This window comes from Panicum virgatum, chromosome 1K (genome assembly GCF_016808335.1).
Source record: "Panicum virgatum strain AP13 chromosome 1K, P.virgatum_v5, whole genome shotgun sequence".
Classification (NCBI taxonomy): Eukaryota; Viridiplantae; Streptophyta; class Magnoliopsida; order Poales; family Poaceae; genus Panicum; species Panicum virgatum.
Genome location: NC_053136.1, coordinates 16,817,637 through 16,831,593, shown reverse-complemented (window position 1 = coordinate 16,831,593; position 13,957 = coordinate 16,817,637). Strand labels below are relative to the sequence as shown.

General features: G+C 45.1%; 1 protein-coding gene across 1 annotated transcript; it reads right to left on the bottom strand.

Annotated features, from left to right (window-relative positions):
* Window positions 1-445: 445 nt before the first annotated feature.
* LOC120697632 (peroxisomal fatty acid beta-oxidation multifunctional protein-like) lies at window positions 446-9,475 on the bottom strand. The gene is made up of 18 exons (XM_039980916.1): window positions 9,164-9,475; window positions 8,963-9,034; window positions 7,199-7,261; window positions 7,039-7,095; window positions 6,877-6,944; window positions 6,698-6,779; window positions 6,537-6,592; window positions 5,420-5,722; window positions 5,075-5,161; window positions 4,585-4,759; window positions 4,280-4,401; window positions 3,957-4,120; window positions 2,868-3,122; window positions 2,018-2,139; window positions 1,761-1,882; window positions 1,495-1,643; window positions 884-1,022; window positions 446-796 (listed from the first exon to the last, which is right to left on the bottom strand). The coding sequence occupies exons 1-18, from the start codon at window positions 9,261-9,263 to the stop codon at window positions 749-751; spliced, it is 2,184 nt and encodes a 727-aa protein (XP_039836850.1). The 5' UTR covers window positions 9,264-9,475; the 3' UTR covers window positions 446-748.
* Between the last annotated feature and the right edge of the window lie 4,482 nt (window positions 9,476-13,957).

The window sequence follows — 13,957 nt, the reverse complement described above, 5'->3', positions numbered from 1 at the left end:
CCATAGCTTGAGAGAGAGAGTTATGGAGTGAACGGGAGTGAGAGAGAGTAGGGAGGGTGCTCTAGTGGAGGTGAGGCTCAGACTGATGCGTGGGCTCGGTGAGACTTAAACTGACGCGTGAGCCCGAATAATGTACTTGGCATCCAAGTTCTACGTGTTTGACACACACCTGTCCTACCAAACCCGGAAACTCCAGGCATAAGCCTGGAAACTCCAGACTAGATCGGATAACCCATTGAAATTATTTGATGGAACATATAATGTCATGATAAACCTTTAATTATTTTAGGAATGGTCATCCGCATCATCAACCTCGAGCTCCACGACACCGTGGCCGGCCTGTCCGGTCGTCCGCTGGATCAGGATCACGGCGAGAGAGCGAGCAAGCCGAGACAGAGAGGTGGACTGGAAGGTACAGATGGTCCGAGGGACCAACTCGAGAAGATGACTGCTGGCTGCACATTTCCTTCTTTATTATTGAGCTTGGTACGAATGATCGTGACATACAATATGTAATACATACATTGGGCAGATACAAGAATGCTTGCCACACTGGATTTGCCACTGTGTCCAAAGAAACCCTGCCATAGTTCCAGTCCAAGGCAGCAAAATTTGTACCATATAAACGGCTATGCAAAACCATTTATTCTGCCATCCTTTTCTGGCCGCCTCTCGTGTTAGCAGAGGTGGACTGATGAACAGGGCAGACGGTGCTCATTAATTCTTCTACCAACAGCTGAGCAGCACCTCACATGCGCGACCTCGCCGAACCTTGCGGTGATGCGCTTGGTGCGCTCTGCGGACGATATAAAAATGATTAGTACGGTGAATAGCCTAATTCAGTGTAGCGTCACACTATTTTCCGTGTAGACAGCATGCTTACCAGTGGTACACCACTCTTAGCTCTTTGTTCCAAGTACGATGACGGTTTGAAGTAGGGACCGTAAAGTTCAGCCCACTTGCTTAGCTTTGAATATATGTAAGGTGCCCCAACAGTGTCAGCCCAGAAGACAAGACCACCCCTGCATTTTTTTTTTGTTGAAAATGAAAACTGATGCTCAGAACAGGCACGGCAACTCCTTGTAAATCCAAAAACAATACACTATAGGACTGCATGTATTGTTTATATGAGGACAGTAATTATTTCATTAGAAATCTCTCTGCATGAATAAGTATACAGCAGTCTGGGACAATTCAAACAATTAAGCACAGTATCAATAACTGGGAAATGCTAATTCATAAACTATACACATGTATAAAGGTATAGAACACTGGCCCACGTAATTACTCTTCTAGGAGAATCATTGCCCTCTGGTTTTAGTGAGATTTTCATGGAACCAAATTGTAAATTCATTCAGCAAACCCCAGCAAAAAAAAAACTAATGTGGTAAGCATGATCAAAAGACCAAATGCAGATTGAAGGTACTTAAAAAAACTCATATTTATACCAAAGTAATTATATAAACATTTGAATATAGTTAAAAACTTAAGTACCTGTACTTGGGAAAGCCCATCCCGAGAACAGAAGCAATATCAAGATCAGAAGCCCGAATTACAACATTTTCATCCATAACCCTGCACGCCTCATTCACAACTGGGAAGAAAATCATCTCCAAAATATCTTGATCCGTTAAAGTAACAGGCTGCAAGAAACATATTTTGGTCAAACCAGGATATTTCTCAATTAGCACAGGAGGTAGAATGACAATTCTTAATAATATATGCACAAGCCATGTTTTCGAAGAGCGAGAAAGTAATACCTTTCTACCGGGCATTGTCTTTGCACCTTTTCTGTACTCTTCAATCACACGCTGAACACTAGGATCAGGCTTTGGCTTCCCACCCTTCTCATAAATGTAGTACCCTTTGCCATTCATCTTTCCTGTAAAACAGTAACTTAAATTTTTAACTCCTCAGGAACAATATACAAATGTCCATTCATCTATTGGATGGCTCGTGCCATCACATAAGGTAAGATCAGATTATCACATAAGCAAAAGCAGGTTAAGAAGTATACCCTGCCGCCCATCCTTTACCATCAAGTCCACAAGGTCAGAGTCCAAATATCGTTCTCCAAAGGCCGCAGCATAGATGTCCTTTACTGCCAAGGCTACTCCATACCCAGCTACATCTTGGAGTCTGTAGAGTAGCAAGGAAGAATGTTAAATGTAAGAACTCACACAAATCATGGAAGCAAAATTTAACAATGGACATTAAGAATCAACAGTGCCTCAGATCTGCATAGTTCAATTTAACAAGCTAGCTAAGGCAGAATATACTAAAGAAGTAAAGATGTCGCAATATTTTTTTTTCCAGGTAATGGTTGATTACCATCTGGAAAAGGAAGGAAATTTGAACTCGTAATCTTAGTAATGAATACATTCAATGGTTTTAGTTCGTTTGTTTGCCCAAACATCAAGTATTCATGACTGAGGTAGTATTTGATCAAAAGTTAATAGATTTGCTCCAAAGCTGCTTGGGATTAGTGTTTCACACCTAAGGAGATTCATGTGAGGCCATTGACCATTGACCAGTCTAATTTGACCTAGGTAACCTATAATCGATGCCTGATCCACATGCTAACAGAATGCTAGATTATTAACTTATTTTGTAACAATAATATGCATGTACTTGTACAGTTCCATTAGAAAAAAAAGTAATCTTCACAAGAATAATTTGAATATAGAAAGCCAATTTATAAATTCAACAAAGGAACAAGTAGAATAAGTTTTCCCTAGGAATATTTCTTTTGTCTTATTACACTACACCAAGCTGTTTTGTATAATTAAATCCTTTTCAATACCAACATTTATAATGGTCATCTAATGCTATATGCAAATGTTAGGAAACAGAGCCAAAGCACTCACTGAAAAGGTCCCATTGGCATGCCGAAGTTGCTTATTACTCGATCAATTCTAAAAACATCAATGCCAAGACTAACAAGAACTTGAGAACCCAGTGTGTAAGGAAAAAATGTACGGTTAACTGCAAATCCTGTGCAGTTGCCAACCACAACAGGGACTTTCTTTATGATCTTCCCAACAGTGATGAGATCAAGGATAGCTTGTGGTGATGTCTTCTCTGTTCGGACAATTTCAAGCAAGGGCATAATATGAGCAGGGCTGCAAACAACATAACATGATATTATTAGCATGTTGTCTTCACAATAAGGAAGCAAAATAGTAAAATCAGGGAAACCTAACATTATTTTATGTCCATATCCTCTTCAAATCATTTTATGTGTCCAATATTATTTTTTCCAATACCATTTGATAAAATAGTGAAATAAGGGCGACCTAACACTATTTTGTCCATATCCTACTTCTCCTATATTTTATGTGAATGCTCAATATAAATTTTCCCATACATTTTGATAAATAGGCTCCCAAACAAAAATATAATCACAGTAGTTGCAAATGATACAAGGCTACAGGCTTCTAGCTGCCGGTTCAAACACATGACATGCCACTAGACCTCTAGGACATCCAAAGATCAATTAGTGAGTGATAAAATAGTGCAGAATAGAAGAGTTATGCAACAGAACAGGTCATTCCCCATGTTCTTAATTAAAAGTCTTTGAAAAGTTTCCTTTTATCCATCTGCTTTGTGTACCGTGAAGGATCATCTAATGCAAGTTCAGTTTTAGCGATAAATGTATTGTGCGAAAAAAAAACATGAACCTTCAGTAAAAGATGCATAAGTTGCCATGCAGTACATCAACATAAACACTAAACTGTCTTTGCTTTTTATACAACCTGTGGGAATTAGTATCTGTATTTCAACTGGAAAACTAGGGTCAAGAATTCAATTGAAACTACGAACAAGTTTTTTTGTGTGTGTTTTGGCAAATGCATTGATCAATAATTCAGAAGCATACTCATAATCCACAATTTTTTAACTTTTGCACTGCTAGTATTCAGGATCTGCTACAAATTCACTAGTCAGAATTAACAAACCTGAAAAAATGAGCCCCTATAATTCTATCTTGAGAATTTGTCTTCTCACCAACGACATTCAAATCGATGGTAGACGTGTTTGTTGCAAGTATGCAATGTTTAGGGCAGATTCTCTCAATATCAGCAAATATCGATTGCTTCAAAGGAATCTTCTCAATAACAGCCTACAAGAACAGAAGAACTGTCACAGGAACCTAACAAACAAAGTATGTCCTTCAAACATAAACCCATAAATCATGTACCTAAATAAAGTTGTCCTAAGATTCAAGAACAAAACAATGTAGTTCAATCACAACAGATTCTTAAAACATATGAAGACTAACCTCAATAACCATATCAACATCCTTGAAATCTGAATAATCCAATGCACCCTTGAGAAGTGACATGGCCTTGTTCATCTTATCCTTTGTTAATGAGCCTCTTTTCACCAGGCCCTCAAGATTACCTGTTATGAAGAATGTTAAATTTGCCAATAAGGTAACTTATAAATTTAACTTTCAAAGATAATACTAGAGCTCAAGCACAAGAAGAAACATTGAGGTTTCAATATAGCATGGAGAACTCAAAAGGTCATGAATACAAGGGAACAATCTCTCCAGAAATGCAATAGTTATATAAAGAGATATACCTGCTATCATTTTCTCTCCCCTTTGCAGAAACTGAGGGTTTACTTCCTTGAGTACAACAGAAATGTTGCTAACAAGAAGTGCTGTTGCTATTCCAGAGCCCATCAGACCACCACCAATAACAGCGACTTTTCTAATTTGCCTGGGTTTCAGTTGACCATCTGTTACACCTGGCACCTATACATAATCAGCAGTAAGAGTCAGATGCCAGCATGGAACCACCAATAAATTAAATGCTATAACTGCACCAATTTATCTTCAGTCTTCACCTACAGACTACTGTTTTGTTTTTTTTATAACTTTTCTATTAGCAGAAACGCATGTAAGTTATCATGCTACTACAATACTAAAGAACAGGTGGTATATCTAAACATCAGCTCTATTGTTTGAAGCTATTCAGAGAATGGATAATGATTTGATAGAGAATGAAAGACATAGCAAATGACGAAGCCTAAATCATGAAAAGGAAGGTAAAGTAATTTGGAAGACAACCTTTGTGGTGGAACGTTGAGCAAAGAAAACATGGACAAGAGCCCTTGATGTTGGTGCTACAACCAACTCCTTGAACACCTTGGCTTCCTGCGTTTATTAAGGTGTGTTAGGTAAACATATGAATAGGCTATACATTAAACAACAGAAGAAACAGGAAATAAAGCTATTGCCACAAATGCAAGGTGTTTACTATTTCAAGTCAAAGAGCATTGATCCAGCACAAATGCAATAATAAAGCTATTGCCACATAGACATGTAAACTAGTTCTATAACAAAAAGAAGTTCAAAATAGCAGATAATCATGCCTCAGTTCCCTATTTGAAGGAGACAGGTACAGGTACATACCTTCAAAACACCGGCATGGCCTCCATATGATACGCCTTCTTCAATTACATCAAGGCAGGCCTGGTGCTGTGGCATGTTTGGTGCAACCTTCTTCGCTTGCTGTCTTGCTGCACTTAATACAGCACGAGCTTCAGACAATGATCCAAGCTTATCAGTTCTGCCAAGAGATCTTATCCAAGGCTTTTGGCAATTAGCAATCTCCAGAGCCCAGAGACGTGACATCTTTATCAATTCATCAGGAGTGCAGAGCGCATCAATCAGACCACGTTCCTTCCCTTCCTTTGCAGTAATGAACCTACTTTGCTGCAAAAATCATACCAAACACCCGATTCAGTACATTGAAACATCACATGATAGTTCATTGCAGTAATTAACTAAAAACATGGAACTTGTTTTCTAGACAAATCATTACACTGTTGGTTCACAAAACAAGATACTCGATGCCTACTGATTGGCATCTCACATATCTTGAATCAAATGATGGTAATGATAGAAACAATTATCTACATTTAACATTTAAGTATCATCATTTTTCCCCAAATATGTCTTCTCTAAATATCATATAACTAAGCAGCCAAATTTTGCCTTCCAAAAAGAAGTGGCTTCACTATTTAGTAACACTTGACATTATCTAGTTTGGAGTATGGACAATTATCAACATTCAACCCAAGTTTATTGGATGCTGCCACGACAGTGTAACATGATTATCTGATCAGGAACAAGTTAATATTACAGGATGAATCTGTAATATGCTAAAGGTGAACTATTCTATACTCCTCTGGGGCAAGCATACAATTATGGACAAATACCCATTAAAATATCCCCCTTGAAACATCTTTCCCTTAAACCATCCTTCCATCCATCTGGTAGTCTCGTACTGGATAACCGGTACTGATTATGTCACCCCATCCCTATCCTAGATGCCATAATTCAAGTCATCAACCCACCTCCCCATCCACAAGGACACCATCCATAAAATTGAGTAGCTTACAGATACTAACAGCCTTGTATAAGATACTATAAGGTTCATTTCATGGAAAATCCTGTAGAGTTTAGACAATGAGCTTCACCACATCTGAAGGAAGAATTCACTTATACAAGAAACAGATGGACTCACCAGCATCATTTCAATTGCTTTGGGCAGACCTACAAGCCTTGGCAGACGCTGGGTTCCTAGATAAAAAGTTAACACAGTTAGATCCAAGACATATTAGTTACCGATACAAAGCAACAGAACTGTGGCAGCACTTCTGTTTTCAGGCATAGATGTATCCATACCTCCAAATCCAGGGATGATGCCCAGCGTCAGCTCTGGTAATCCAAGCTGAGCTTCAGGGGTAGATATCCGAGCATGACAACCCTGACCATACCATTTACAGATACACAGATTTTAGTCTAGATCGAGCAGAAAGGTCAAGAGCCAGCTGTGAAAATGTCCATCAACAGAAGCAGCATACCATAGCCAATTCTAGGCCACCACCCAGAGCAAGGCCTTGAATAGCTGCAACAGAAGGTTTTTTGCCCTCTGCAAATAAATGGACCCAACCATTATAATATCAGTAGAAGCAAGAGTATACAAATAGATAGCAGCATACAAGGAAGTGTTGCAAAAGCTATACCTTCCATCATGTTTGACACAAGCTCAACAGATACATCTGGCATAAGCGACACATCCCCTGCAAGCCAATGTTGCACAAGTAAGCAAAAGCAACAGTTTTCCTGTAAGCAAACAGCGTAGAGTGGGCCAAACAACAGCACAAGTGAAAGGTATTCCATTACCAGTCTGATGAACCTTCGTGAAAACATTGATATCAAATCCTCCGCAGAACTTGCCTCCAGCACCTATGGAATTCAGAATCCAGGACAAGTATCAGAGAACTGACATTCAATATGAATTGACTTTCATGGAACCCTTTCATACACCAGTCAAGCGTCTGAGTTTGGCAGCACATCCACATAAATCATCGATAAACAAGCCACAAGGGTAAAAATGTGCCTTATGTCAGATGACCTCAACAGATAACAGGACGATATCCTTTTAGCATAAGGTATAACAAAAAAAAAGGTATAAACCTCATCCCGGCCTAGTAGAGAAGTAGATAAATATGAAAAGTTATAGCTATTATAACAAGTACTCCCTCCGTACTGGTATTAGAGGTCGTTTAGGACATGATTGTGCATACCAAGGAGTGGTTAAATAGGGGTAAGTTTTCCCTGTCTACCCTTGTTAAATGAATCTGGGGCTATATTTCATACGAGTACACACGAATGGTCGATTGGTTAGCGCATCGAGGCCGGTGCTGGGGCCAATACGGTGCCGGTTCGAACTCCCGCAGGCTCCCACATTTTTTGCAGGTCTGTTTCGGTTTTGCATGGGCTTGCATGCATGGCGTCGCCTGGGCGCACGCTGGGTACGTTTTTTTTTTGTTTTGCCTGGGCGCGCGGCGCAAAGGAGTCCGGCACGAGCTTGACTCCGGGACGAGCGACGATGCCGGCGCCGGCGCCGCGAAGGAGTCCTGGACGAGCGTCGAGCGACGACGCCGGCGCAAAGGAGCCTGGCACGAGCGACGCGGCGACGGAGTCTGGCGCGAGGTCCTCTGCGGCGTCCATCTGCACGGAGCCAAGCGCGAGCGGCGAGGCGATGAAGGAAGGCGAGGCGATGAAGGAGGCGAGGAAGGAAGCCAGCATGCAGCGTTATTTACTCAGCGCGTGAGACGGGGGCAGTTACGAGGCGATGCGAGGAAGATACGGCCAGTTACGACGCGAGGCGTGCGATGGGGGCAGTTACAGCGCGGCGCAAGGTTCTAAAAAACGCTAGACGCTTGGCGAACGCTTGCCTATGGTTTAGAGTTTTTTGTGATTAAACGTAGATTGAACATGATTAAACGTGTGTTGTGATTAAACGACACTGTGATTAAATGCAACGCTTGGCCACCGCTCAGCGTTTAATCAAGATTAAACGACGTTTAAAAACGTTTTTTAGAACACTGGCGCGGCGCAATTAAGGAGGGGCAGGGACGTCCAAACTCCCCATGAGTGCGCAGAACGACTTCTATTATGCTCTGGTGTGCAGCGCGCAGAACGACCTCTAATATTGATACGGAGGGAGTATAAAAAGTTACAGCTCTGTATTTTCGTTTCCATCACTTGGGTCCACTTGAGCCCAATACTAATAGCTCCAGAGGTAAGCGCAACTGAGAACTGACCAATCAGTACCGGCGGTCAAGCAGGCCCAACCAAACTTCGAGGTGGACTAGGTGAGCAGAAATGGTAGGAAACTAGGACAGCGATGGTGCCAAAATAACTATATTAAACAGGATAGAGCCATAATTAAAAGGGTATGGGCGGCACCAACTACAACTAGTCCTTCTAGAACGGAACATTAAAAATCCGAGGGAGAAAAAGGAACGCAGAGACCCGATCCCTAATACACACGGAAACAAAATCAGCAGGCGGTGGTCAGTGCAACATTATCGTTTAGTGCAGTCGGAGAACGAATTACGCAAGGACTAGCGGGGCGGGGGTGTGGGCGAGGGATCTGACCGGTGAGCACGATGGCCTTGACGTCGTCGCGGCGCGCGGCCTCCGCGTACTTGTCCTTGAGCCCGGCGATGACTGCACGCGAGGCGGATCCCCGGGCGGGGCCATTAATATTAGAGCAACGAATTGAACTCCCAGGAGCGAACTCGGAAGCCCAGGGAGAAATGGAGGGAGGGAGGGCGCGGGCGAGCGGGCGCTGCTTACTGATGGGGTGGAGCGCGTTGACGGGCGGGTTGGCGATGGTGATGAGCGCGACGCCGTCGGCGCCCACCTCCATGGTGACCCGGATCGCCCCCGCGGCCATGGCCGGCCGCTCGCTGGCTCCCTGGATCGCGGCGGGGGGCGAGGGCGGCGAGACGGCGCGAGAGAGAGAGAGAGAGATGGAAGGGCGGCGAGGCGGGGGGTGGGGGCGATGGGGCGGCGTGCGCGGGTGTGTTAAGCTTTGGCGACTGGAGAGAGAGGGGCCTACTGGGAAGGAAGACGACGGAGGGCGAGGAAGAGGAAGAGGCGAAAGCTTCCACGGCGCAGCCACTCCAGAGTGCTGCCATTTATCCACCCAGCCGGTTCGGGCGTTCGGGTGGGTGCGGTGGGGTCGCGTGGACCGACCGCATCGAGCGTTTACATACATATGTTCGTGAGCGGGTGGTGTGGAAGGTTGCTCTTGGAGAGCTGTGAGAGAAAAATATTACTGACTGGCTAGTGGTGGAAGCTGCTAATGGAGTAGTGTGAGAAAAAAAACATTGTTGACTGGTGCTAGAGCAAAACAGGGTGATAACTATCGTGTCTGACCAAATTATTATTTTTCAACCAGAGCGAGAGGCTAACCTTGATGTCCTTTTATTCCAACATGTCCCGCCAAATTGTGCCGATGTAACCAGTAGCTCTTTTTTTTATAATTCTGCCGATGTAAGATACTCACAAGACACGTGCACTCACACCTCTATGACACCGGCGGAGCTATATGTCGGCAAACATGGGTTGCGGCCCCCCTTGGCCCAAATGAAATCACATAGCATCATTTCAAGTTTAATTGGTTCAGTGATTTTCCTTCTTAGTTAGAGTATTCAAAGAGCAATCACCGAGTATATTGTCTTCTTTACTTCATTTCCAGTAAGAATATAAAGAGAAGAAGTAGTTTTGATGTCTTCGCAGTATAAGATTTTGGCACACTTGAATGATATATTGCTTCGGTTGCTTCTCACTCTACCAGTTTCAACAGAGAGCATTGAGTGTGCTTTTTCTACCTTGAAGATCATCAAAATAGGACTGCGCAATACCAATACGATGAAAGACGAATTTTTTTACAACAGCTTGCTAGTATATATGTTTATAAGTTAAGTAAAATGACCCCTCCCTACGGCTCATTTCTAGCTCCGCCACTGCTCTATGAATACACGTATGCAAACTCTATCTCTATGAGCATCTTTGAAGACTGAGCCGACAAATTCTCGAAATTAACGAAGTCACCACATGCACATCGCTGTCGACGGAAACGTCGTCTACCACTGAATGCACAACGTCGTTAAATCTTAGATTATTCGCTCCCATGGAGAGTCGAACTCAAGACCTCAGATGCTACCGAGGCTCTTATAAGTACTAGGCTACGGGCCTTTCGCGATGTAACTAGTAGCTCTTCATCAAATTTTCCGAGGCTCCTTCAGCGAAAAAATGATAGGAATTGTAAAGGATTTATTACAATCCTATAGATATAGAAAAATTTCGTAATACATCCCTTTGGAACAATTTGGATTGTATCCTATGACATTCCATAGAATTCGTTATGGGTGCATGAATCTAGGAATTTTTAGGGCTGCCAATAGGTGATTCTTAGGAGCACCTCCAACCCTCTTTAGTTCAATGACTCTGTTCGGCTGGCTGTGGATGTGTTGTGCGATAAAAGTACTGCTGGCTGGCTAGTGCTAGTTTGTTATGAGAGAAAAATACTATTGGCCGGTTGCATCAGAACAGATATTTTGAATTAAAAATGATTGGAGGTGCATATAAAGATTATCCATTTGCGCCCTAAGGAATTTTGGAGGGAAACTAACATGAGGTTCAACCTAACCTCCTCATGAAACTTCCCTTTGCGTCTAGCTCTCTCTTCGGATCCCTGTGCGTTTCCCCTGCATTTTGAGTCCATGTAAGATTGCAAGTATTGTACAATTATGTGTATTTCCTATTCCTACGATTTGAGGATTCTATGTTGCAAAGGAGATTAGGAGACCCTAAAATTAGGATGCTTGAACTTAGCTTTAAATCTACTAGTCAGGTTGGCGCGCTATGCGCGCCTATAAAAAAATATTGATCTAAACTTATAATGAGAAAATATTATCTCCTATTATGTTAAAGACAATATTGTATCGACATATTGAATCAAATATAAAATTTACAGTAAATTAGCATAGTAGTTTAGAGTTTGAGAGGGTGCCAACCCCCCGCATTTTAGTGAAGAGGTACATATAGCTTTTTTTAGGAGTTCACTATTTTTTGTGTGCTAATAGGTATATTTGATGGATTGGCTTACATTGATTATTAGTTTTGGTAGAGAAAAAAAAAAGGTAAGATTAGCGATGAATGAATAATTCAATTATATTTTTCGAGCTTATGAAGTGAAAGCAAAGTTCAAAGAGTAGTAGGGCTACCGCATGCGAACATAGTATACAATGTCTAGCAATTATGTTTATATATAGGGAGTAATTAATGGAAGAAACATATTTTTTACAAAATAAAGGGACCCACAGTGAGTCCCACGAAACAATGTGCGCGGGTCCCAACTGAATAATACGTGGGTCCCACCTGAATAGTGCGTGGGTCCCACCTAAATAGTATGTGGGTCCCACCTAAATAGAATGTGGGTCTCATGTGGGTCCCGCATGAACGGCATTGCTCCAAATCTTGGAGCCTTTAGATAGAGTATAGATACTTATTTCTAAAATATCGGTACCTGTAGCAGGGATACCCACTCCTACTGCCGCAGGGTAGGACTCGCATAGTCATCCATAACTACGCCCTAAGGGACGCAGCAGCAGGCCCCACGGGTCAGGCTCTTACCTCACCGAGCCAACGGCCCCTGACTCGCTCCCCGCTCTAGGACGGGTCCGGAGACGCCACGTGTCCCTGAGGAGGGGAAGCTCCGCGCCAACAGCCGAGGGCTCGGACCCCCATAGGGGTCCGAGACTTCCCCGCGCCCGTCCGGACCTCCCACGCGCGTAGAACCAATACACTGCCGGGGCGGGGTCCGGGGGCGCCACGTGTCCCGCAGGCGCGGGCACGAGTCTTCCGCTGGAAGACTCGCCCACCCACCGAATTCAATGCGGGTGGTTGAGGCGTGCTCTGCCGCCGCGGCATGCGAGGCAGCTTTTGTCAGGCCTCACTATAGACCGCATATTACCGAGGTACACAGTGCAGCCGTATGCACCGCATCCGTGCAGAGCCCGTCTGCCGTATTAAATGGATACGACGGCACGGCACCTTTTCATCATACCGCCTACGCCGCAAGCTACACGGCCCGTTCAGCTACGCTGCAGGCAACGCCGCAAACTACACCATGGCGCCGTTTCGACAAGACAGGGCATGGCTATGCCGGACGGAAGATTCCCACGGGCAGAGCAAGGAAATCCAGGAATGAGATCCCCGTCGCCTGCAATGCCATAATGTCTGTTCAGTATGTTATTTTGAACTACATCGTTGGGCCCACCTGTCGGGGACTCAACGGCCATGTACGCGCCTTCCTTGAGATAAAAAAGGGAGGCACTCGCTGCACACTCCAGATACTCCAAGACTCTCACAACACAAGCTCGGTTTCACGCGGAACAACCCTGCTCTCAACCTCTTGAGAGCACAAGCAATAGAACACACAGTGGACGTAGGGTATTACGCTCCGGTGGCCCGAACCACTCTAAACTGATGTGTTCATCGCGTTCTTCCACCGAGATTGGGCTAATCCTAGCTAACTCCCGAGAACGCACCCTCAGGGTTTAGGCGGATGCACTACGCCACCCGGCTGTGGGTTTGCACACCACGACATTTGGCGCGCCAGGTAGGGGAGTTTAGCTGGTCTTAGTTCATCTCTTGCTCATCTCCATGGTTCGGGTGGTTGAGCACTCCCACCACGACGACGGCGTGGAGATGATGGAGGGTGTAGCGTCATCCGCGCCACACGCCTCTCGCCTTCCTGCGCCAGGGGCAACCGTGCCCGTGGAGCAGCCACCGTTGGTAGCGGCGCGCGTTGCACGTCGGCAAGAGTCAGGGCGCCCGTCAAGGGCCCCCTCACAAGCTGCGAGCGGCGGAGCGCTGGCGGCAGCTCGGGAGTTACTTCGCAACCCTCCGGCTGCTGCAGCCTCGCCAGACGCCCTGAGGCAGTGGCGGGACAACGTTGACGGTCTCCTCCATCTGGCTCAGGCCTCCCCCAGTTCTGCAAGGACTGGGCAACGACCTTCGCCTGGCAATGCGTTGGTACCCTACCACCGGCGCCAGGGCGGTGCGTCGGCGTCCGTGCGCTCCCCCACGGTGAGGGGTGCACGAACAGAAGACCTGCGAGCAGAGCTCAACTGCAGGCGCGTGGGTGAGGACGCTCGCATCTCCGTGGAAAGGGCGCGAGAACGCCGTCTCAACATTGAGGGCCGCAACCTCAATGCCGACTTGGATGCAGCGACACCCAAGCCTCCGGGAAACGCCCGGATACAGGCGGGCACCCCGTTGGCTGGGTGGGTTGCGCTGCGCTGGCAGATCACCTCCGCGCGGTGGCATGGCCGTCCAAGTTCCGCCCGCACCTGCCGGAGAAGTACGACGGTACCACTAATCCGTCGGAATTCCTGCAGGTGTACGTTACCGCCATCACAGCAGCTGGTGGTAACGACGCTGTCATGACGAGCTACTTTCATGTAGCCTTGACTGAGCCAGCCCGGACTTGGCTCATGAACCTCACTCCTGGAACAATTCAGTCCTGGGAGGAGCTCTGTGCGAGGTTCACTGCGAACTTCGCCAGTGCGTACCAGC